Consider the following 25966-nt stretch of genomic DNA (forward strand, 5'->3'; position numbering starts at 1 on the left):
CTTTAATAACTAAAACTTATAATGCTATTAGGAAACATACAAATAAGTCTTTTTGATTTTGTGTTAGGTAGAGCTTCTTAGACATGACACCAAAAGCATAAAAGCAAAAGAGAAAAAAGTTGAATTCCATTAAGTTGTGAAGCTTGACCTACAAAGTAATTAATCAAAAAAGTGAAATGACAGCCTGCAAAATGAGAAAAACCATGTATCTGATAAGGGACTTATAACTAGAATATAGTCAACCCTCTGCTTTGTGGGTTCAGCATCCATAGGTTCTGCATGCATGGATTCAACCAACTACAAATAGAAAATACTTGGAGAATAAAATACATCTGTACTGACATCAGCAAACTTTTTTTCTTGTCATTTTTTCCCAAGCAATACCATATAACAATTCTTCAGTATTTAAGTAGCATTTACATCATAATAAGTATTATAAGTAATCTAGAGATTAAAGTATATGGGAGAATATTTGTGTGTTGTATGCAAATATTATGCCATTTTATGTAAGAGATTTAATAAGTATCTGTTGGTTTTGGTATCCTTGGGGTCCTGGAATCAATCCCATACAGATACCTAGGGATGACTATATATGAAGAATTCTTACAACTCAATGGTAAAAAGATAAACAGCCCAAATTAAAAATGGGGAAAAGAGCTTAATAGACCTTTTTCTGAAGAAGATATTCAAATGAACAATAAAAATATGAAAAGATGCTTGACATCATTAGTCGGTAGGAAAAATGTAATCAAAACCACAATGAGATACCATTTAACACACATTAGGTTGACTGTGATCAAAACAGAAAGTAACAAGCATTGGCAAGCATTACTCCTAAGTATATACCTGTCTCCAAAAAAATATTTGTCCAGTAGTGTTCATGGCAGTATTTCCTTGTAGCCAAGAAGTGGAAATAATCCAGATGCCCAGCTAATTAAGGATTATTAAAATGTGGTAGATCCATCACAATGAGAACTACAAAGGAGTTAAGTACTACTACACTACAACTTGATGAATCTTTCAAACATTAAGAAAAACATCTAAGAAGTATACCTGTAGATATATAGCAATAATCATTTCTCTGGATTTCTGTCCTGTCATTTATATTAGGTCAGGGAGATGAGTGTCTGCTCCTAAAATCTGAAAACTGATAAGTCAGAAATCCAATAAACAGATATTCATAATAATGTGTTATGACTGAGATACAGAAAAGAGTTGTGTACAAATGCAAAGGAGAGAGATGAACCAGTTCTGGATATGTGAGAGGTATCAGGATGAAAGTGGTATCCATGCTAGCCCTCTGAGGATGGGCCGACTTTCAGTAACTGAGTGTCTGTATTGGGCATAGAATATTGTAGGCAGAAGGAATTATGGAAATAAAAATAAGGAACTAGTACAAAAATACTAAATCCTCTTCTGTGTGGTTGCAGCATTAGTTGAATCATAGGGAATTAGTCATTGACTCTAGGGTGGAGAGGTTGGTGGGAAGTAAATTATGGAGAGCCCTCTGTAACTAAGAAAGGCAGAGAGGACCTAGTGCAGCAGCACACACCTGTAATCCCAAAGACTCAGAAGACTGAGTCAGGAGGGTCACAAGTTTGAGGCTATCCTAGACAATTTAGTGAGACCCTGTCTCAATAAAAAATGAAAAGACTGGGGAGGTAGCTCAGTGGTAGAGCATCCCTGGGTTCAATTTGAAGGGAAAAAAAAAAAAAAGGTAATGGGTTTCCATAATCAGATGGTCAGCTTGCTCACTGTCACTGGATATTTGAAACCAAGTACCCCACATCCAGTGAGATGTGGAGATTAAAAGTTGGACCATTGCCTCTTAGAATCCTTATATAGATTCTTGACCTTTCCACATGGGCAGTAACTATCTCCTTGTTCCTGGATCTGTGCAACTAAAAGCCATTGGGTACAATAAGATTGAAGCTGCTTTAGCAATGATGACACTACTTCTTTGGCTCTTAGAGGTTTTTTTGGAAAGTTACAAAGAGTATTTGTTTCCCAGTTGTTGTTTTTTTTTCCTTCTATGACAGACTATTTTTGTTTTTGAAGATACATTCCCAGTCAGTTCTTTAGTATATAATATTTCTAGAAACATTTACTCTTTAATTTTGCTTGAAAATGCTCATCCTTGAGAATAAAACAGAAAGAACCAGACTACTTTCTTTATCACTTCACTGTGAATGGACTTGTCTTTACTTAGGGCCATTTTATTCACCTACTCACCCAAACTTATATCCACACTGATAAATGAGTTGTTGGTCATCTTCATGATCCAGGCATTATTTTCAAAACCCAATTTAACATGGAGAGTCAGAAATATAAGAAGCTATTTTATATATTTAAATTAGTACAATTCACTCACATCTTTAAAGTGTACATATATCATTCCCATGGATATAGATACTTAGGAGAGCGTTGCACTCCAAAGATGATTATGGTGTGTCATTGAGGTCACTGGTTTATCACAGCAAGCATGTACAGACAGGACAGGGTGCAGTGGCAGTTTGTCGTGCATAAATGATGGTTGAGAGAGTGTCTTGTGACTGTAATACCTATCTCTCAAGCCCCTGTGCCTGGAAACTTTGTAACCTACATCCTTACCTAACTTTGTTATTTTAATAGATCCTTTGGAATTTCCAAGCAGGCAGTATGTTTTTGGTGTTGTCATATTGATAACTTTAGAGAGAGAAAAAATGACATGAAATTTCCATTGATGACCATGAAGGGAGCTATAAAATCTCTAGAGGCATAAACCCCACAACTCCTTTATTTTTTAAATTATATTCAGTGACTTGAGAACCTGATATTTCTGTGTCCTATACTAAGTGAGGGAGGTACAAATGATAAAAATGTGGTCCCCCTTACACCAACTCACTTCTCTGAAAATTGGAAACTAAAAGGAAAGGATTAAACATTTTTCCTTCCCCTCCGCCCCATTGGGAAACTAGGATCTGTGCATCAGGGTAAACAAATAATTCCAGTTGATGAACCATAGCCCTCTTAAAAGAATGCTAGCTAGTGAATGCAGGGGAATAATAAAATTAGAAACATCACTATTTTGCAACCACCAGTAAAACAATCGACTGTATACCATCACCTTGCTTTATTCCAGTTCCCTGGGTGGGCTGTTACAACCTCTTCTACCATAACCCCTCTTCACCTCACACCTATACCATATCCAGGTCTTTAACCCACTCTTATTACGTACGTGCTCCATCCCCCACCAGATTGCTGTGCCTCTCCCCTATCCCATTGGGACTTAATGTTTCATGATCTCACTTAATGGCTTTCAGACCAGATTTCTTGGGGAAAAAGGGAAGAGGAACTACACATTTGGTTTTAATTTTAATTAGACATATTACATCATAGCGTTAGGGTATATTGTCTGCCTGGTAAATGAGTATTTTCAATTCTAATTTCATATTTTTTCCTTCTTCCTAAATATTGCCACATTGAAAAATATAATTTTATTACCATTATTATTAATGTGATATTTTAGCCCTGGTTTTTATTTTTAAAAGATAGTGATTCATATATTATGAAAAATAGTCATTACTAGAATCTGCCAATTAATCTACCCAGGTTGTGCTTCTCAAAACCATTTCAAGTAAGGCATTTTTTTCATCAAGTGTTGGATGTTCACTGTGTGTAAAACAGTTGGGAATAAAAAGTAGATCAAGTACGCCATTTTCTAGGGACTTACATTGTAACTGAGGAAACAGGCACTTAACACAATTGTTTATTATGGATTGTGATAGTATACTTTAATATAAATCTAACCAAATGGTATGGGAGTTCATAAAAGTAAGCAGGTAATTCTTGGTAATGGTTTTAATTCCTAGGAAACTCCTCAGAAGAGTTAAGTTTTCATGTAGGTATTTAGCATACTGGAATGGCATGGATAAGAGGACCACAGGTGAGATGATGTTTAGTCATGGAAAGGAGAATAGGTCTAAAGTAAATTGAATCAAAGGCAATGGCGAGAGATAAAAACAATCTGGAAGTTAGTTTGGCAGTTTGAAAGTCATGAAAGTCATGCTTTGAGTTTGGTCTGAAAGTCATGCTTTCAGTTTGGTCTTTGGGCTGGGGTTGTAGCTCAGTGGTAGAGTGCTTGCCTAGCATGTGTGAGACACTGAGTTTGATCCTTAGCACCACATAAAAATAAATAAAGATATTCTGTCCATCTATAATTAAAATATTTAAACAGAGAGTTTGGTCTTCATTCAAGCCAAAGACATGACTTATTATTTTAGAAGTAACAGGCAGGAATTTAGAGGATGCAAGCAGGAATATGAATTTTTATCTAAAGCTACACAAACTAAAGACAATAGCAGTTGCGATGTAGGAGAGTGGCCAATTCAAGAAATGTTTTGGAAGGTTCCAGCTACATTGCCCACTCCCTGCCCCTCAAACCTGCCCAGCTGGTTCTCTCTAGGACATTGTTCTAGCTTTCCCCAGGTCTCCTCAGGGGAGGCATCTCTTCAATAGTATCATTTTATGTGTCTTCATCAGGAAGCGCCTGTCTCATCACAGTTAACTGTTCAGTACTAATGTAGTTTCTTTTGCTCTAGGACAAATCACCCAAAAACAGGGACCTAAAATAGCAATGATGATGTATTGTCTCAGTTTTCTATGGGTCAAGAATTCAGTCAAGGTGCAGCATAGGGATGGCTGGTTTCTCTCCAATGTCTGGGTCTTGACCAAAAGATACAAAGACAGGGTGTAGAAACATCACTTATGTGCTTAGTGGCAATTGGTGCTGCTTATTGACTGGGATGCCCATGTGTAGCACATGTGTCCAGGCTTCCGCTTGTATACAGAGAGTTCCAAGTACCCCAATATAGGGCCAAGTGGAACCCATATTTCAGTTTATAATGTAGTTTCAAATCACACAGCATCACTTCCACTGTATTCTGTTTGTTCAGGCACTTAGAGGTTCACTTGAGAAAAAGAAATAGACCCCAGTTCTTGAAACAGGTTCAACCAAAGAACTTAGAAGAAGAGCATGGGGAGAGCTGGGATGTAATTTAGTGGTAGAGTACTTGCCTAGTATGCACGAAGTCCTAGGTTCAATCCCCAGAACTGCAAGACAAAAACAAAAAAGAAAAGGAGGAAGAGCATGGGGAATGGGCTATACTGGCATGGCTTTTTTAGAAGATGCAGTGTGCCACAACTGTTAAAAGTTACTCACAAATAAAAGGTATTCCCAGCTTTCATTTTCCTTGTCTTTATAGATATTTAAGAATCTAATAAAACCTCTAAAATATAGCTTCCATTTTTCTAAAGTCCAAGGGGAATTTAGAAACATCCACTTCAATACTTAGCTTCATTGATCTGTGAATTTCTTATATTTTTTTAATCTGCCTGGGATTTGTTATGTGATTGATTCAGCTAAACCATGTAAAGCTATGTGTCAAGTCTGGACCCATATTGTCTGACTTCAAACATCAAAGGCAGTGACAGGTCTATACTCATGTTCTGGGACTTGCCTTGGTTTTGTTCTGCTAACAAGGTGCAATATATCTGCTCAGATTGTGTGATTCAGAATGTGGCTTCAGGTGTCATTCCCAGTACAAAAGGCAGACAGTGGTGAGCTTTGTTGAATGTGAATCATAAGATGAAATGTTAGCCTATCCTGAAAGAGAGAAACTGTGGGTCATACATACTTTAAAAAGTTCAAGCCACAGAGAACTGGAGTGAATTGTCTATAGTCCAACATGGCAAATGATGACTTGGTACTCTTTAGACATAGAAGAAATCAGTCATTCATTACTTCTGTTAGTTGGTTCATGTTGCTAGTGAGCTTTATGCTGGTAAAACTTCCTGCAGTTTGCTTCAGAGGAATTGGTAGAAAGGCTTAAAAGAAACAAATTAGATGCAGATATATTGAAAGCCTTCAGATGGGTCAAGAAGAATTTAAAACTCAGCTATGTTCCCTCTCAAAAGCTTATGATCAAGGCTAGGATGTAGCTCAGTAGAAGAGCACTTGCCTACCATGTATGTGCAAGGCCCTATGAAAGCTTATGGCTATTCCTCAGCTAGATCTCCGGGGAGGCCATTTCTGAGAGGAGAGTCCCAGGTTTTATGTTGGAGGTTTTACAGCCTGTGAGAATGCAGTGACTGGAGTTGGTGGTCAGAACTATTGAGGACAAGATTTCTCACCACTTCACCATATGAGAGTCCACATGGAAGGTAGCCTGTGGGAGAGTCACTGGAGCAGCAGATGTGCTGTCTGCTCTTTTTAGTGACGCAGCACAAATGTGCAATCCCTTGGGTGCTCTAGTTGAAACAAGCAAGAGGACCTGTCAGTGCTACTGACAATGCCAGCCTCCAAGGTGGGGATGACCAGAGGAAGATATCAATTATTCAGGCACTCAGATGTGGGATAACTGAAAAGATTGCTATTCTGCTAGACTCCATGTCCTGCAGATGTCTCTGAGACTTGTCCCTTCTTCATTGACACTGTTTATAGCCTGAATTCAGGCCCTTGTTCCTTGAATGACTTGATGCATTAAGCCTCCATATTAGTCTGTCTTCTAGGCTATCTTCTCCTATACTCTGACCCTTCTTTGTTAACATATCTCCCCTGTCTGTGTCTGTGCCTATCTCTCTTTCCTCCCTCCTGTTCCTTCTCATTAATTTCCCAGAGGCCAAAGAATTAAAATATCCTGCACTTGTTTAGGACTAGGTACATTATATTTTATATACATTAAAGTCTAATGAAATAGCTAGTCCCTAGTAACAGCACAATATTAGATGACCAGATGATGAAAGTCTAGGAGGTGCTTCTGAGAGTGAGGCAAAAATAAGAAGCTGGGTATCTTGGACTAAGTGGAAGAGTTACAGGAAATGGAGCCTAAGAAAGATAAGGAGCTCTGACAGAATGGGACTGAAAAAGGGCCCTGGATGGATTTGATGACTACCCAAAACAATTTGTCAAGTCACCTGAGTGAAATTGCTATGTGCTAAGCAGATAATGAAAGATGAAGTTAACTATTAAAGACCCTTTAACCTGTTTCCTAGTCTCTAGCACATGGATTGTCATCACTGCTTTTCAGGTTGTTGGGAAGATTAAAAAATTCCCAGCAAAGTATCTGACATAGTAATGGTAGCAAGTACTTACTATTACAGTGGGGTTTTTTTTACTTTTATGATGTTTTGATGTCGAGTTGATTAGAATTTCTAATAATGGCATCTCACTTTTTTATCTTAGATCTGCGACTTTGGCCTGGCCCGCGTTGCAGATCCAGATCATGATCACACAGGATTCCTGACAGAGTATGTAGCTACACGTTGGTACAGGGCTCCAGAAATTATGTTAAATTCCAAGGTAAGGACCAGGTTTGCATAAAAAGAAAACCAGGAAGAGAGTTTCTAAATGTGTGAATATAAGCCTCCCTTTTCTAGCTTCAACTTGGATTCAGCCTTGGCCTGTTTGACTAACCCGCATATGCCCAGAGCCAAGGTGCTATCTTAATCTCTTCTTCAGCATTGAATTCCTGAACCTTGGAATTTGCCCTCTACATCTCAGCTGGAGTAATGCTGACCTGATGGAGAGTCAGAGGGTTTCATCTCCAGTTACAGTTACCATAAGTGGTCTATGTCCCTCGCCTTGGTTCATTCTCCTGCAGTCCTGCCTATGGCAACTTCATACCTCCTGCTGCCAAGGCCAGGTGCAGGCTATCTTTGTTTCAGAAGTTACTGGTAACGTGTATTTCTGTGAACACAGACTGGGGCTATCCTATAATAGTCAGATTTATCACATAATGAAAAATCCCCCCTCAACAAAATTATAGCATGATTTGTTATTCTTTCCATTTAAGAACTCTCATGGATTCTTTCAAGATTATATGGTAGTCCTGCATCCAAATGAAATATTTTCCCTGCATCTCCCAAGTGGCTAGAGAGAGTACATCCAGGTTTTATCCAAACTCCATTGACAAGGCGTATCTCTTGGCTATAAGAAATGATTGAATACATTTACAAAAGCCAGAAAAAGTGAAGTATAATTTTTTTGTTAGAATTAGGAATCAGTAGGAAAAATTGAGGGTAGCTATGGGAGATTTAGGTTCAGTATTTTTAACATATCTGCAAATAGTATGTGGAAAAAGTTTTCAAAATTGGATAGTGTAAGTAGATCTAACATACTAGCTATATCTACGAAATGGGCTATATGGCCTGCAGTACTAGCTATATCTAATATCTCAGGATTATGAGATTCTTAAATAGTTACAATTGCTTTAATGTAACCTTTTTTTAAATGAAGAACAAGAAAATATAACATGAATAAAAGAATATGAATTAATATTGGGCATTGTATCTATGACCCAGGAAACAGAAATAGTCCTGAAAGGCTTAGTGGAAATGAAAGGAACAGGTCTGATTAGCTCATGGACTTCACTGTCTTCCTTCATTCTTTATGTGTAGAGATAAGCTATTAGATGCTTTTGGGAGGAAATAGAATTTGTTTAAAGCAGTTATTCTTGATGTCCTACATTTGTTTCATTATAAAAGCAAAATTCCATTAAAAGAAATTGCATCATAAAGGATTTGGTGTAACAGATGTTCCAAAGAAGAAAATACTGTGTTGATTCTCTTGTAATTCTGTATTACAAATAATTCCACACACAGGTTCGTTCTTTGATGGGCCACATGACAGCCATTCCAGACAAGGATTCTTGGCATGCAGGTGTACAGTGCTGATTGTAAAGGAAAGTGGTTGATGTGGTGAATCTTTATCATGGTGGCTTCTTGGTCTTGAGTCTCCTTCCAACTCAAGATGCCCCTACTGCCTTCATTTCTCAGTTATCATTCTCAGGGAGGTAGCCAGGAAGGGTCAGGGTAGCTCTTTGTTCTTCCAAACATCCAGCACTCTTTTCTATTTGCAGAGTGAAAATGGTGTAAATTCTGTTTTATTTGCAGCATCTCCAGCCCCTGAGAAAGTTCCTTCTAGAAGTGTATTCACTTTTTTTCTTTTCATCAACTTCGAAAACTTTCAAACACATTTAAAAAATTGAGAGTACAGTGAGCACCTGTATAACTTTTACCTTGACCTACCAGCAGTTAACATCTTGACATCTGTTCTTTTTTTCCTTTTTTTTATACCTGAGCTTGCAAAAACTAAACATCTTACCATCTTCTCACTCTCCCTCCCTTTCTCTTTTTTTCCTCACTCCTCTCTCTTCTTTTTGACATGTCATCTGACACTTCACCAACACCTTATTTCTAGACCATTGGGGCATTATTAATACCCCTAAAAAGGGAATGCTCTTCCCCACAACCATGATACTTTAGCATTTCTAAGATGTTAGCATTAATTCAATGCCATTTTTTGAAGACTGTGGATCAATTATTTTGCAGAATGCTGTGCAGTTTTGGGTCCTGAATTTTTGGTGCAAATACCACAGAAGCAATGTTGAGTTCTAAGTGCCTAGTATCAGAAGGCACAGCTGGTGCCTGTGTTGATTCTCTTGGTGACGGTCACGTTACTCTTTTGATTATGATGGTGTCCTCCAGATCTCCACCATCAGATTATCATTCCCCCTTTGTAATTAATAATAATTTGTGTATAAAGTTGTCTTCTTTATCAAACTTGAACCTAGTATTCTTATCATTCATTGATGATTTTATAAGTCTATCGTTCTGTTTTAGTTATCTCCATTTATTCTGTGATTTATAATCCATTCCTACCATTAAGTATTTTTGTTCCAGATTTGGCAGGTAAGAGCAGCTTTTGACATTTACCCACTAGCCTCAGGTACTTCCTTGCTTTCTGGCATTAGGTTCTCTAGGCTCACCTTGTACTTGCCCTGTCACGGACCTAGAGCAGCCATTTCTCCCCTTTTAATTTATTTTTTGTGTGTATTTTTAGTATTTATCTTTATTTAGATTTGGCCCAAAGCAAAAACTATTATAGATTATAAGAATTTTAGACTTGTTTCAAAATTCAAGCCCATCTTATCATAGCTGTAAATCTTATCACTGTTTTTTAATCTGATTTTCCAAAGAACTTTTAACTGTTTGATTTGAAAAGATTTTTTTCTATTGTTACTGCTTACAGTTCTCCTCCTATTTATCACCAGAGGTAACTTTCCACAAAATTCAACCTCTGGTCCTTGGAACTTTTTTGGAGGGTGGAGGAGGTACTATTATGATTTAAACAGAATTCTCCATGACTTTGAATAGACTCCTTTAAAAGAAAATTTATACCTGAAAAAAGGAGATGAGAATATTGGAGCCCATACCACTCGCCACCCCCTGCCCCACCAAGATCAGAGTCTTTCAACTTGATGTTTTAGGTTTTGTTTTTTTATGCTGGGGATCAAACCCAGAGCCTCTTGATGCTAGGAAAGCACTATACCACTGAGCTGTACATCCCCCAGATCCTTCAACATGACATTTTTTAATATGATTTGTAAGATAGCTAAAGATGTTCTGGAAGTATAGGAGTGCTTTTTCTTCTGAGTGGATTTCCAGGTTTCCAAAAATGAATAAATGGGCCATAAATATCCTAAAGCAATAAATATGATAACTTTTTCCTTTCTTAGCTCCCCAGTGATTTTTGAATTGCTCTTTCAAATGTTTTTTAAAAGGACTGATGTATACTTTAGAAATTCCAGCTTAATGATAATATTAAAGAAAGAAATTTAAGTGATCTTGGTTGTTTGGCACCTCATAAAAAAGCCAAATTATTATTTGTTTTTCCATTTGTTGTTACTGAATTTTAGAATCAAAGGAGAACCTCAAACTCTTATCAGCCATGTGCCTGTCTCATAGGAAAATCTCATCATGTTGTTTGCAACAGCAGTTATGATTCTTAGCCTTTTCTCCCTTTCTGCTGCAGGGCTATACCAAGTCCATTGATATTTGGTCTGTGGGCTGCATCCTGGCAGAGATGCTGTCCAACAGGCCCATCTTTCCAGGGAAACATTATCTCGACCAGCTGAACCACATTCTGGGTAAGGTTCCTGAGCATAGTTTACATCAAAGTCACATCATTAACTGTAAAAGAGTTCTGATAATTGAAACCTATGGTAGACATGAGGTTTTTGTCTTCTCTGATTTAAAATGTTAAAGATCTTTTTCATTGAGAAAGGAAAGCTTTGATTGGTGATAAGACATAAAGTAGTACCAGAGTTCATTCCATCCTATAGCTGACAGTGTGTAGTTGTTCGCTTTAATCTTGATAATTAACAGCTGATTATTTTATCCATTAGGTATTCTTGGATCCCCATCACAGGAAGACCTGAATTGTATAATAAATTAAAAGCTAGAAACTATTTGCTTTCTCTTCCACACAAAAATAAGGTGCCATGGAACAGGCTATTCCCAAATGCCGATTCCAAAGGTAAATCTTACTTTGATTGTTTTTTTCCTGAGATTTAACTTCATGTTTGTCTGTTGGTTGTATTTGTTAAAGTGTTAGGTCACTATCCTGAAAAAATCATCCTATGGCTCTTGGGTAATACTTTACTTAAAATGTGCTCATTCTCATTCTTATCCCCCCCCCCCTTTTTTTTTTTTTTTGCATTGCTGGGGATGGAACCCAGAGTCTAAGTCAGGCTAGGCAAGACTGCCACTGAGCTATATACCCCTTTCTTATTTAGGAGCAGTGACAGTAGGGCAAGAAAATCTTGGAATAGCTCTGGTTTTCTACCTTTTGGTTTCTTAGCTACTTTTTCTTTTGGATTAAGTTTACGCTTTCAGGGCTCAGAAAGTCTAGGAGCCCTACAAAACAAATTACAGTTTGAGTATCCCCTACCTGAAATCAGAAGTATCTTAGATTTGGGATTTTTTGTATTTACATAAACATGAGAGAGACCTTGGAAATGAAACCCATATCTAAACACACAATTCATTCATGTTTCATGTACCCCTTATACACACAACCTGAAGGTAATTTAATACCTATACTTTTTAGTGAGCCTATACTTTGAGATTTGTCACATGAGATCAGTTGGGTGTGGAATTTTCCACCTTTGGCATCATGTTGTTGCTCAGAATATTTTAGATTTGGGAGCATTTCAGATGTTGGAACAGAGATGCTTAACTTTATAACCTTTTTATCTTCTCATTTTGTTGTTGTTTTGATTTTTTTGGGTGTTTTGGGTCGTTTATTTGTTTGTTTGTTTTTGGTACTGGGGGTTGAACCCAGAGATGTTTTGCCACTGAGCTACATCCCCAACTCGTTTTTTATACTTTATTTTGAGACAGGGTCTGACTAAGTTGCTGAGGCTGGTATTGAACTTGGAATTCTCCTGCCTAGGCTTCCTGAGCTGCTGGTATTACAGGCATGCACCACATCATCACCTAGCTCATTTGATAATTTTTAATGTCAGGTAAATTGGAACATAATTTACATACAGTTCACCCTTTTTAGTTCAGGTTTCTGAGTTTTAAAAATTTGTTTTGTAGTTGTAGATGGACACAATACTTTTATTTATTTTATTTTATTTTTATGTAGTGCTGAGGATCAACCCAGTGCCTCACACATGCTAGGCAAGTACTTTACACTGAGCTACAACTTCAGACCCAACAAGTATATACTTTTAAGTAACCACTACTGCAATCAATATATGGAATATTTCTATCATCCCTAAAAGTTACACTGTGTCCTCTTGGAGTCATTTTTCCCCCAGTCTCTGGCAGTCACTGATCTGATGTCTATCCCTATAGTTTTGCCTTTTCTGAAATGTCATTAATGTATGTGGCCTTTTGTCTACATTCGGCATAAAGCATTTGAGATTTAGAAAGCATTTGAGCACCTCATTATTTATCTTAGTCTTCACCAAATGGTGCTAAAACATTTAAAGACACTTCATGTGCAAAACAATTAAAAAAACCTAAAATTGGAACTCAGACCTAAATATAAGACCTAAAACTTGTAAGCTTCAAGAAAAAAAATAGAACAGAATCTTCATTATCTTAAGTTAGATGAAATTTAAATAACACATTAGCTTTATCCTTTGTATATTAGGGTTAACTTTGTTTAATAATTGTAATATAGTTTATTTCCATTTAACTTATCTCTGGTAAAAATATTAGCTTTTTTAAAAAATATTTTTAGTTGTAGATGGACACAATACCTTTATTTTATTTATTTTATATGATGCTGAGGATCGAACCCAATGCCTCACACATGCTAGGCAAATGCTCTACCACTGAGCCACAACTCCAGCCCCTAGTTAGCAAGTTTTAAAAATTTTATACCAGTATAAAAGTATGGTAGGCAGATAATGACTCTACCTATTCCAAGATGTCCATGAGTCTGTAAGTGTGTTTGGTTGCATGGCAAAGGGGAATTGCAGATATAATTAGAGTTGAATCAGCTAACTTGGAGACAGAGAAATTATCCTGGATTATCTAGGTGGGCACAATATAAGCACAAGACACAAGGTCCTTTTTTATTTTATTTTATTTTATTTTATTTTATTTTATTTTATTTTATTTTATTTTATTTTATTTTATTTTATTTTATTTATTTATTTGGTACCCGGGATTGAACTCAGGGGCACTTAGCCACTGAGCCACATCTCCAGCCCTATTTTGTATTTTATTTGGAGACAGAGTCTCACTGAGCTGCTTAGTGCCTCGCTGTTGATGATGCTGGTTTTGAATTTGAGGTCCTCTTGCCTCAGCCTCCTGAGCCACTGAAATTTACAGGCATGTGCCTTTGCACCTGGCACACAAGATCCTTTTAAGTGTGATAGGGAATCTGAATAATGAACCTGAGAGAAAACAGTTTGCCAGCACTTTGTTGCTTATCATTTCATATCTACTTTGTCTACCTACATATGTATATTTTTACCTAAATTTAAAAGTAATTAGTAGGGCTGTAGCTCAGTGGTACAGTGCTTGCCTATCAACCATGCACAAAACTCTTGAGTTTGATTCCCAGTACCACAAAAATTATCGTTAATTATTTTAGAAGCAGTTCCTGAACAGCACTGTTAATAGAACTGTGTTTTGAATACCTTTCCATGTTAATACATAGATCTGGCTTATTTTTAATGGTTTTATAGTATTTTTATTCAATCTTCAGTTGGAAATTGAGCTTTTTCTAATTTTTTTTTTTTTTTTAATTTTTAGATACCAGGGATTAAACCCAGGGGGGCTTAAACACCAAGCCACACCCCTAGCCCTTTTTTATATTTTATTAGAGAGAAAGGGTCTCACTGAGTTGCTGAGGCTGAATTTGAACTCAAGATCCTCCTGCCTCAGCCTCCCCAGTCACTGGCATTACAGGCATGTGCCACCACACCCAGCATTTTTGGTTTTTTAAATTTTTGCTGTTTTATCTACATGTATGTATGTATAAATGTATATGTATCAACATATAACATATAAGAATTGCCTATTTAAGTGCTATTTCCTGAGTCACCTTTTAAAAAGAAGTACATATGTAACAAAACTACATCATAAGATTTTCTGATAATAGACCAACTCCCAGGCTCTACTTCTTTTTTTTTTTTTTTTTTTTTTTTGGCGGTGCTGGGGATTGAACCCAGGGCCTTGTGCTTGCAAGGCAAGCACTCTACCAACTGAGCTATATCCCCAGCCCTGGGCTCTATTTCTTGTTTGTTTCTTCAGTCTTTCTATAGTTAGTCATGATTCATATTAAATTATTTCTGAGGTTTTGTTTTGTTTTGTTTTGTTTTTCTGGGAGGGGGTGGGTGTTGCTGGGTACTTAACCCAGGGGTGCTGAAAGCCCCATTCTCAGCCCTTTTGTTTTTTATTTTGAAACAGTCTTGCTAAATTGTTGAGGCAAACTTGTGATCTTCCTGTCTTAGCCTCCTGAGTCACTCTATTTCAGGCTTACACCATTACCACTGTACCCAGCTCTGAGTCTTTTTTTTTAATGCTTATTTTCCTTAGTTTAAGGTCCTGAACTCTGAGATTGGTTCATGCAGGTATAAATTAATGCCACTAAAATCCAGGAAATTCATTTTTAAATGCAAGTATTGGGTGAATATAATACAGTCAGAAGGAAAAGACAGAAACAGAATGAAGAAAATGGAAAAATAGGAGTTGGTGGTGGAGAGGTGAACAGTAGAACGTCATGTGTTTGGAGCCCAGGCTTTGCAGCCACACCTCCTGGGTTTCATCCACAGCTCAGCTACTTACTAGTTATGTGGCCTTTAGACAGACTACTCAAACCTCTCTGGACCTTCACTTTCTTATTTATAAAATAGGATTAGTAATAGTACCAACATCATAGGATGTGTGAATGTCCATACATTTATAGGTATAAATTTTGAAGATCCTTCTATATCTGTAGTTATGAAGAGTTATTACATCATGTTTCCTTGTAAGGATGACCCATAAATGTCTTTAATCTGTCTCATACTGGACATTGAAGTTCATGTGAGCCATCTACTGCTGCATAACAACCACCCCAAAACTCAGGGCTTGAAATAACAGCTATGATTTTCTTAGGCTGGTGCAGCTGGGTGGGTCTGCTGACTCCCCTCCAGAAGAGTGGTCCAAGGTGACCTCACCGCATCTTGCAGTTAGGCTTCTTCTGATGACAAAAATATTCAAGAGCAAGAACAGAAGCTAGAAGGTCTTAAAAGAGCAGGTCCCAGAATAGCAATCTGCCTCACTTAGTGGGTCAAAGCAAATCACATAGTCAAACCAAATTCAAGTGATGGGGAAATAAATCTTCCCACTGGTCGGAGAAACTGCAAAAAATTCATGCCACAATTAGCATGCCGTTATGTTGTTTGTAGTTTTACTATAACATTCGAATTTATTCATTTAATAATATATTTGAGTGTTCTGTGCCATCAAGGTTTCTATGGTCCTAGATATAGAAGCTAGATATAGAACCAGACAAATGTAAGCAATAAGAGATAAAGGACTTAGAGAGAAACAGAGAGAATATTGGCCTGGAGGGAACTAATAGTCCAGATTTGTATGAAATATGAAAATGACTTACGAAAATGAATGGAAGACCTCAAGGAACTTAAAAGAGTCTAGTTTTCAAGCTGAAACAGTGGAGCTTTTAAAGTCTAGTTAATGATAATTCATAGAAAAAGGAATATAAATATCTTAAATATGGGGAAAGCCACTCATTTTTACTCATACAAGATATGAACATTGAAAGATAATTCCATTTGTTTTGTTAACCTCACTCATCACAAGAGCAGAAATCAAAGAATTTGATAGTGTACTGTCAGTGTTATGAGGAAAAGATGTTCTCAAGACAGCTGGGGGATTGCAAATTGATGGAGTCTTGGGGAGGGCATTTTGGCAATTCTGTCCCATGTCTTTTGTTCCAGCATTTCTGGGTTTTGAACTTTTGGGTCTACCAACTAAATAGAGGGTAAGGGTGGCATTAAATTTGTCTTTATTTAAAAGGAATTGAACATTTTTAACATATTTGTTGGAAGTTTTTTACTGCTGAGTCCCTTGAGCCAGTAGTATTGTAAATTTTTCTTCAAAGGAGTGTTAACTAAGGAATCTCTCCAAAATGACTCCAGTGTGGGGGAAGAAATGATTATATTCAGCAGATGGTGCTGAATTGCTATTTGGTAGAAATCATTTTAAATCATTACTCATATATGAAAATGAATTCCAAAAGAATGGATGATTAAATGCTTTTTTTAAAAAAAATCAAATCTAAAACCTAACAATATTTAGAGTATTCTGTGTTTTTCTTATCACTATATGGAGGAAGACTATCTTCATCAGCTATAGAAAACAAACATGAATGAAAGAGAATACATTTGGTCACCCAAAAGTTTAAAACTTATAATAAAAGATTAGACTGTTTAGGTATGGACAATAGTCTAAAATATTCTAAACTGAGTGACCTTTAAGGATTCCTGTCCTGTTACATGGAAAGGATGATTTGCACAGTGGTCATGCCTCGTGCTCTGGAATCTGCCTCCAGAGTTCAGACCAGGGCTCTACCATTTGGAGCCTTTGATTTTGAACAAGTGATTTAGCCTCTTAGTTTCGTGATTTCCACATCTCAAAAGTGGTACAAATTCAGTTCCCACCTCATATGGGAATTAAGAGGGTTATGAGAATTATCATTTATTGATGGCTGGATTCATCATTAATATTATTCATATATAAAGAGCAGAGACAAATGTAAGACCTCAGTGAATAAATAAATGAGCAAAGGATAAGAGTTCACACAATTCGCAGGAAATACTGAGGTGTGGAAAACTAGGAGGAACAATTTGGGGGATAACAGTTGAGAATTAGGTTTGAACCTTGTTAAATTTAAGTTACCCACGACACATTAGAAATCACCTAAATGCCAAATGTTAATCAAATCATTTGGTAAATTGTGATATATTTACTTAAAGGAGTTTTAGAAAACCACTAAAAGTGATTTTTACAAAGGTTTGTTAGCATAGGGAAATAATGAGCAATATTTACTGAGGAAAAATAATACAACATTTGATTTACATTTGTTATACAGTGTGATTTCAGTTATGTAAAAGAAAATGTATAGAAAAATTCAACAAAATATGACAAAAGATTATCACTGGTTAACTTTGAGTGATGGAGCTATGGATGCTGGAGTAAGGGAAGTTCAAGGGCAGGTTTGATGGTTAGCTATTTGAAGCCTTCCTTTTCAGTTTCACCCAACAAGAGCTTGAAGAAAACTGACCTGTTTTCCTGATTATTTTAGCCCAGGTCGTGGGACTGATCTCGTTGCCTCTTTGTGCCCAGCTTAGATACCCAGACCAGTCATTGTGGCTAAGGGGGGATCCAGGTGAATGACCAAACAGTTTCACCATTCCCACAACACAACCAGGGAATATGGGCAAGCCCAAGAGCTGCCGCAGAGCAAACACAGTTTGACTGCTTGCAGGGACAGTGAACACTAGCAGGTACAACCAATAAATGACCATCATCTTGAAGAAAGGTGAGAAATACTATTTTTCTCCTTTAAAAACAAAACAAAACAAAAAAAAACACAGTTTGTTTCAGAAATCTATCTCCATTTCTCAGATAACCTATTTGTTTGCAGTCAGGAGTCCCTTCTTTTTTTTTTTTTTTTTTTTTTTTTTTTGGTACTGGGGATCGAACTCAGGGCCTTGTGTTTGCAAGGCAAGCACTCTACCAGCTGAGCTATCTCACCAGCCCTCAGATAACCTATTTGAAGAGTTTGGGAACTTTGTTATTGCTCACTTAGATTCATGAATTGGTTGTAAATGGGATCACAGACTTTATACTCTTCTTCTATCTACAGAGAGTTCTATCTATTCATCTGACGCTTGTCTACCCTAAACTAAGGATCGCTTTGAGAGTCAACCCATGTATGGCCTTTGAAATTATATAAAAGAAATTGAGAAGAGAGAGGAATGAAACTGTACGAAACTAGAGAACACAAACTTTCAGTGGGTAATGGGATAGAAATAGGAACCCCTTAAAATATATAGAAAGAATGAAAAAAGCAAAGAAAAAGTGTCAGGTGTTTTCACAGAAGTAGAAGATGGCATTTTAAGAAAGACTAGTTGGGCACAGTGGTACATGCCTGTAATTCCAGAGACTCTGGAGGCTGAGGCAAGAGGATTGCAAGTTCAGAGCCAGACTTGGCTACTTAGTGAGACCCTCAGGAACTTAGACCATGTCTCAAAATTAAAAAATATATATAGATAGGCTTGGTGGTACATGTCTATAATCCCAGTGACTGGGGAGGCTGAGACAGGAGAATCACAAGTTCAAATGCAGCCTCAGCAACTTATCAAGGCCCTAAGTAATTTAGCAAGGTGTCTCAAAAAAAAAAAAAGGGCTGGGTATGTGGCTTATTGATTAAGCACCCCTGGGCTCAATCTGTGGTACTAAAATAGATACATACATACATACATACATACATACATACATACATAGATTAAAAAAATATAAAGGACTAGGAATGTAACTCAGTGGCAAAACACCCCTGGGTTCAGTCCCCAGTTGCAAAAAAGAAAAGGAAGAAAGAAAGTAGACTACACAGCAGCAGCATGCAGGGTGTCGGGTCAGGGGGAACCTGGCAAGGTACAAACTGAAAAATATAGGTTGGTTTTCCAATTACAGGTAGTTGGTGACCACATAAAAATAGTGGATACAATGAGTTGGGGTGAAAATTTTGGAATGGAAAGTGGAAGCACAAATGACTGGTTCACCTGGGGCAGACCACACAGGGAAGAATTGGTTTTGAATAGGAAAAAAGTCTCCTTGGCATTGTTAGTGAGAATGTGAGCAATCTGGGTTAGGGGAAGTTCAGAAAGATTACTTCTGGGGTTCTCATTTTTTCCTTAGTAACATCTGTTGAGAGTAGTGAGGGTCACTTGGTAGGAAGGCCATGATTCAAGTCATACAAGGTGAACCCACTATTAAAATAAGGGAAGGAGCTCTTTAGGACTTTCTGGAGTTATTAAAAGCCTTGATGAGATGGAAAATCTTGAATTTTTATAAGTTATTCTTTTTTAAAAATGGTTTTTTAGTTGTAAGTGGACACAATGCTTTTATTTTATTTATTTTTACGTGATGCTGAGGATCAAACCCAGTGCCTCGCACATACTAGGCAAGTGCTCTACCACTGAGCTATAGCCCCACTCTGCATAGTGGTTCTTAATATTTGCTACTTAGACCTGAAGTCTCCAGGATCCTTTCCCAGTGTTCATGAAGTTAAAACTGTTTTCACAGTAGCACCAAGGCATCTTTACACTGTTGGTCTGCATTCATAGTACCAAAGCAACAGTGAGAAGGACTGTAGCAACTCAGCCCAGGGCAAGACCATGGTACTAGGCCCTGGGCGCCACACACACAATTCCTCACAGCTAAAACCCAGCACCAATTGCACAGAGGATGTCCTTCATGAAACAGTAAAGAGTATTCACTCTATTAGAGACCATCCTCAATACATGTCTCTATGATCTGTGTGCTGCATTTGGAATGCAGTGGTTTCACAAGAAGAAGTGCTGGTATAAGTTACTTGAGCTGTGAACTAAGTTAAGTGCTTTTCAAAATTGATTCTGAGGACAGATGCAGTGGTGTTCCCCTGCATTCCCAGCTACTCAGGAGTTCAAAGCAGAAGGACTGAGAGTTTGAGGCCAGACTGGGCAGCGTAGCAAGACATCTCAGTGGGGAAAAAAAAAAAAAAAAAAAAAAAAAAACAGTAAAATAAAATTGATCCTCAGTAATTTTTTAGTTATAAGAAGTTCTAAGATCATAGGTTTGATAATTGGGGTTGCTGTGGCAGAGTTTGTATGGTTTGTACAGTTACGGCATTCTCTGACCTTGCCCAGAACCTTGAATTGAGAATACAAGTGACAGGTTGCATCATTGATCCAGGATCAAAGTTATATTGAGTGGGTAAAGAGGTGCTGTGGGGAGCCAGGCAGGTGGCTTGCCCAAGATCTGCCCAGGAAGGGAAGAGAGCTAATAAATAGAAGGGAATGTAGAGGCCAGATTGCTATATATCCTTTAAACTTAAGACAAATATGGGATTCTGGGAGGACACTAAGGAGAATTAAGTATCATAGTCAGATGTACTCCCAGCCTCAAAGGAACTTCCAGTCTTTTAGGGGAAATAAACCTGTGCCCAAGTAAGCATGCATGCAGGCAACCATGATTCACACTATCCCATTGGTGCCAGCAGATTGCTATGTGGCGTGGGAGGAGGGGGCCTGGCATTCTACGGGATCAGCACCTGCCAACTGCTTCCCATTTCTCTCCTTTTCTCCTTTGGTAGCTGTGAATAATGCAGATATAGCACTTGCAGTTAAAGAAGGCTGCAGTCAGATTCAAGTATTTTTCAAGTAGGAGAAAACCTACCGTCCTTTGAAGTTTTTATCTGGAGGTTTAAAGGCCTAAGATTTAACTAGGAGAAACTAACGGGTCTGTTTTAGAAATGCCTAAGCTGCAAAATTCCAGTTGTCTTGAAGTGCTTCACTACTTACACCAACAAATTTGAGCCAGACAGAAGTACCTCCAATAGCTTAGAAACAAATGCTGTTAGAATCTGTGGTCAGGTTTGAGCTTTTCCTAGCACAGACAGTTTCTAACTGGGCAAAAAGTGAAATAACTTAATTGCCTCTCAAGAAAGTCATAGGGAAAGTATCTGTGAGTTCTTTGTGGTGAGGAATGGTCCAAAGCAGGAAGTAAGTTAGATCTTATTACCTGTGTTACAGACAACAGAAATCTAGAGCTCATCATACATCTAAAAATTCTCATACACACATCTACCAAGTATTGAATACAAGTAGGATTTGAGGTATCTGAGTTCTTGACCATCATTTTGTCTTGAGTGTCAAGAGGACATCCTCCTAAACCTCATCAATCTGAAGACCCTTTGTGAGAGCTGCAGGCATGAACACCTCTTCTGCTGGGCTAGATTGCTTCAGTCAAGGCCAAACCTGTCTGGAGATCCCTGCTCCAATATGTTTTCTAGCCTATAAAGCAGTGTCATTATTCCATAATTTCTTAAAGTACTCTTGTGAATGCATATTAAAAAGATTATAGACAAAAGCACAGATTTGATGTGAATTGTATAAATTCATTGTCTGTTTTTTGTTTTCTTAGGTGTTGTTAATTGGATATGAAAAAAGTTCTCACATAATGTCCAGTGTGTCATTTACCACATTTATTATTTCATCTTAACTGTGAGAGATTGGCCCTATGGTGGCATCCAATAAAGGAAGTTGAAAGTGGGGGTCAGAAATGAACACATGCACATACTTTTTTTTTTTTTTTTGTACTTGTAGATGAAAACAATGCCTTTCTTTTGTTTGTTTTTATGTAGTGCTAAGGATCAAACCCAGTAACTCACTCATACTAGGCAAGTGCTCTGCCACTGAGCTACAGCCCCAGCTCTGCACACAACCTTAAAATAACCTCAGTCAACAAGATATCTTCCCAGCCCTCATTTAGTAAACAAGCAGTCACTTCAGAAGACTTACTGGTCTACTTTCAAGGGTTGATTGACCTTTTTTTTATTGAGTAAATGATTAAAACTTATTTCTTAAAAGTAAACTAAACTGGTCTTTTGATTATTAAATGATCTTTTACCATTGTACTCTAAGGGCTTAGTAATAGCATGTGCTAATTTGAGATGGGCAAGGTTGATATTGCCACCTTAAAATAACCTAAGAAATGATCACTGTTAGAAAAGAAACTTCATTAAGCTTACACGTATTTTTGGTTTTGTTTTGTTTTAGAATCATTTACACTCTCTAAAGAACTTGTGTTCATTGTTGACTAAGTAGTTTCTAAGACATTGTTGACTAAGTAGGTTCTCATACTTGAACATTGAATTTTTCACGGGTGCCTAAATGTCTGTGAACTAGAACCCAAGAAGGGATGGAGTAGCTCCTTTCTTATCCATTCCATATTTTGAGGCTCCTCCTTTTAGGACTTAATTTGAAGAGAGGACTAACTGCTTAAGTTGAAAACCATTGGTCTAAACATTGTTAAATAAAAGGAAACATTAAATGTTTTTAAAGAAGAACCTTTTATAACCTGATCTCCAAAACAGTAATGTATTTATATTTTTTGGTTTTTGTACCAGGGGTTGAACCCAGAGGGGCTTAACCACTGAGCCACATCCCTACCCCTTTCTATATTTTATTTAGAGACAGGGTCTCGCTGAGTTGCTGAGTCTGGCTCTGAACTCAGAGATCTTTCTGCCTCAGCCTCCTGAGCTGCTGGGATTATAGGCATGGGGAGTAGGAATTTACAAGAAAGACTAGTGGGTGTGATGACCCATGCCTATAATCCCAGCTGCTGGAGAGGCTGAGGCAGAAGGATCGAGAGTTCAAAGCCAGCCTCAGCAACTTAATGAGACCCTAAGCAACTCTGTGAGACCTCGTCCCTAAATAAAATATAATAAAGGGCTGGGGATGTGACTCAATGGTAAAGCACCCCTGGGTTCAATCCCTGGTACCAAAAAAAAAAGAGAAGAAACAATTTTTGCTCCTGCTAATATAGGAAGTGTTTCATCATACATCCCTAACCTTTGTCCCAGGCAGTATTAACCTTGCCCTTTGGCCATAGTCATGACATGAGGTGGCACCTAGACACTAGCTACAGAGGCTAGAGTGGGCTTTGATGCAAAAGAAATGCTCAGCTCTTTACACCTAGGCAGGCCAAAAGAGTACTTTTAACTTTGGGCCTTCCAGAAAAACTCCCATCTAGGAAGGAGTAAACCTACCACCTGTGGGTCACATGTGACTGTCAGCCAGAATCTGGAAAGACTGTTTTCTTCTATGACCTTAGAGGCCTTTTCTGTGTATTGAGGGACAAAATGACTGTAGCAAAAATGACTTCAGAATTGATCTGAGCAGAGTACTTTGCTTTTGACAACTACAGAGCAGAGTAATGATTTGGAAAATGTCAGATTTTATAGGCAGATATAGATTTGAATCCTCATCTTCCACTTTTAACCTTTGGCTAGCCACTCCACCTTGCTGAGCATTGAAATCTATGATCGGTGGTCAGCACCCACATTGCACAGTCTTGAGACACAAGAGGCACTCAGTGTGCTAGCTGCTTACCCCTCAGTAATGCTTCATTCCATTTTTTTTATGGGTCAGTTTACTTAAGAAATGGAAAGTATTTTTAATTCTGTTTCTCAACATTACAAAACCTTTCTCTTTATAGCTTTGGACTTACTGGACAAAATGTTGACGTTCAACCCTCACAAGAGAATTGAAGTTGAACAGGCCCTGGCCCATCCGTATCTGGAGCAGTATTATGATCCAAGTGACGAGGTAAGAGTCCATGCCCCTGGCTGCTTGTTCAGGGATGTAGACCAGCAAGCAGCAGGCCTAACCATGTCCAGCTTGTAAGGTTCATGGTAGCATACCTGATATTCCCAACACATTTACCTCTTCTGCCTTGAGGACAAACACTGTGGGGCACAGCATGAGATCCCTGTCCCTAAGACCTTTCTTAGTACCTCAAAAGACTTCTCCAAGTCATCTGCAGCAAGTGGGACTAAGGCAGTACATGGATAAAGGGGAATAGCTTCACCAGTGTGGAGCGTGGAAAGGGCTGGGAACTGAGGCTAAGGACCATTGTACTGGTCCAGAGAAGGAAGAGACAGTGTGCTGGCCTTAAGGATGGAGAGGAATTGGCAACCTGCTGAGGGAGGGCAACACACTGAATGAGAATTCAGCTTAGATAGTTCCCACTGCCTTGACCACTGCTGGGTATGCTATTCTCTGGAGACAGACTACAAGAATCTGTTTTATTGAGAGTTTATGAGACCAGAGGTGGATGTGGCAGCTCTTTAGAGCAGATTAGACATCGCTCTAAAGAGACTTGGTGTCTTGTTCTCTCAAGGACAGTCCCCTTACGGGACTTCTCTGGTTCCTCTATGGATTCAGTTTAATCTTTATTCTCTGGAGGTTAACAAAAATGCAGCATGAGCCAAAAGTTTAAAATATTCTAGTTAAAGCTTATATAAACATTAAATAAAGCCTTCACACCCTCTTCTTAAAAGAGAAGCAAGTGAAGTATCTTAAAATTAAGGGACAAAATGGAAAAGGAAAGGGGAAAATTAGCAAAGCTAAAAGCTGATACAGAGAAAGATGGACAAAATGAGGGAGTATTTATTAATTGGCTTCCCCTTTCACATCCATCCCCTGCAAAAAAAAAAAAAAAAATACTTAAAGCAGTTTGCAGAGATACTACAGTTCAGCCAGTGACATGGACATAGGTGGGAATGCAGTGTCTCATCCTGGCCTTGTGAGCTAAAGATTTCCTAAGATTCTGTGTCCTAATCAACAAGATTGGGCAGTGCACCTATATGTAGGACATCTAGTGTAATCCCAAATACAGATCATCCTCCAGAGAGGGCAACTTGTTCTCTTGGAACATGAGTACTTCTCCACTTTCAAGTAGCTAAAGCATACTACAGTATCTGAGGTTCATTTTTCCTCCCCCTGAAGTTCTCACGAAGATTAGGTGGGTGAGATCTGGGGGTCTGTTCAACCACCATTGACATTTGGCATCATCATCAGTTTAGTTCTTTAACATTGCATTAATTTGTGGACATTTAAAAATCAAAATGTAAGGGCTGGGGATGTAACTCAGTGGTACAGCATTTGCCTAGCATGTACACCGTCATGTGTTCAGTCCCCAGTATAGTCCTCCAAAATAAAAGTGTGATATTAATTGGTTGATTAATGTCTTTTTCATTCAGTGTATATGGTGGTTCTTTGACCTAGACAGTTTATATATTTCTTAAATAGCTTTCCGATTATGCAGAGTATGGTGAAAATTAAATTCAAAATGTACAGGAGCCAGGCACAGTGCTGCATGCCTGTAATCCCAACAGCTCAGGAGGCTGAGACAGGAGGATTGCAAGTTCAAAGCCAGTCTCAGCAACAGTGAGGCACTAAGCAACTCAGTGAGACCCTGTCTCTAAATAAAATACAAAATAGAGCTGGGGATGTGGCTCAGTGGTAGAGCACTTGCCTGGTATGTGTAAGGTCCTGGGTTTAGTCTCCAGTTCCAGAAAAAAACAAAAGCAAAAAACTTGTAGAAAGATATTTTAAAAGATCACTTTAATTGTTTAGTCTCGTTGCAGTTCTTATAAAAATTTTGGAATGTTACCTTCATAGTCTTATGTTTCCATATTAAAAGTAGTGTTAAAGTTCATTCTGTTAAATGCAAACATGGGCATCTTTGCAGCTTTTTTGTTTTGTGGGGTTGTTTGTTACTGGAGATTGAACCCTAGGCACACTAACACTGAGCTTTTACATACCTAGCCCTATTTTTCTTTTTCCCCCTTAAGACAGGATCTCACCAAGTCTTTGGGGTTACAGGCATGCACCACCAAGCCCAACTGCAGCTTCTTTTTTAACAGTTCTATAATATTTCCTCATAGCAAAGATGCTGTAGTTTATTTAATTGAATGCATTTATTTTAGTTTGATAGGTTTGGATTATATAAACACAACCACCTCCACAACAGCACATTTCTGTTATTACAACATCCAGTGCCTTGA

At 38.0% G+C, this 25966-nt stretch overlaps 1 protein-coding gene across 1 annotated transcript in view; it reads left to right on the plus strand.

Annotated features, from left to right (window-relative positions):
- Positions 1-25966, plus strand: part of Mapk1 (mitogen-activated protein kinase 1) — a 99780-nt gene that overhangs the window by 62227 nt on the left and 11587 nt on the right. The window contains 5 exon segments of the mRNA XM_047560833.1: positions 7223-7339; positions 10853-10967; positions 11226-11270; positions 11273-11356; positions 23614-23723. Of these exon segments, the coding sequence (XP_047416789.1) occupies positions 7223-7339; positions 10853-10967; positions 11226-11270; positions 11273-11356; positions 23614-23723 (471 nt within the window).

The sequence above is a fragment of the Sciurus carolinensis genome, chromosome 8, assembly GCF_902686445.1.
Source record: "Sciurus carolinensis chromosome 8, mSciCar1.2, whole genome shotgun sequence".
NCBI classification, from domain to species: Eukaryota; Metazoa; Chordata; class Mammalia; order Rodentia; family Sciuridae; genus Sciurus; species Sciurus carolinensis.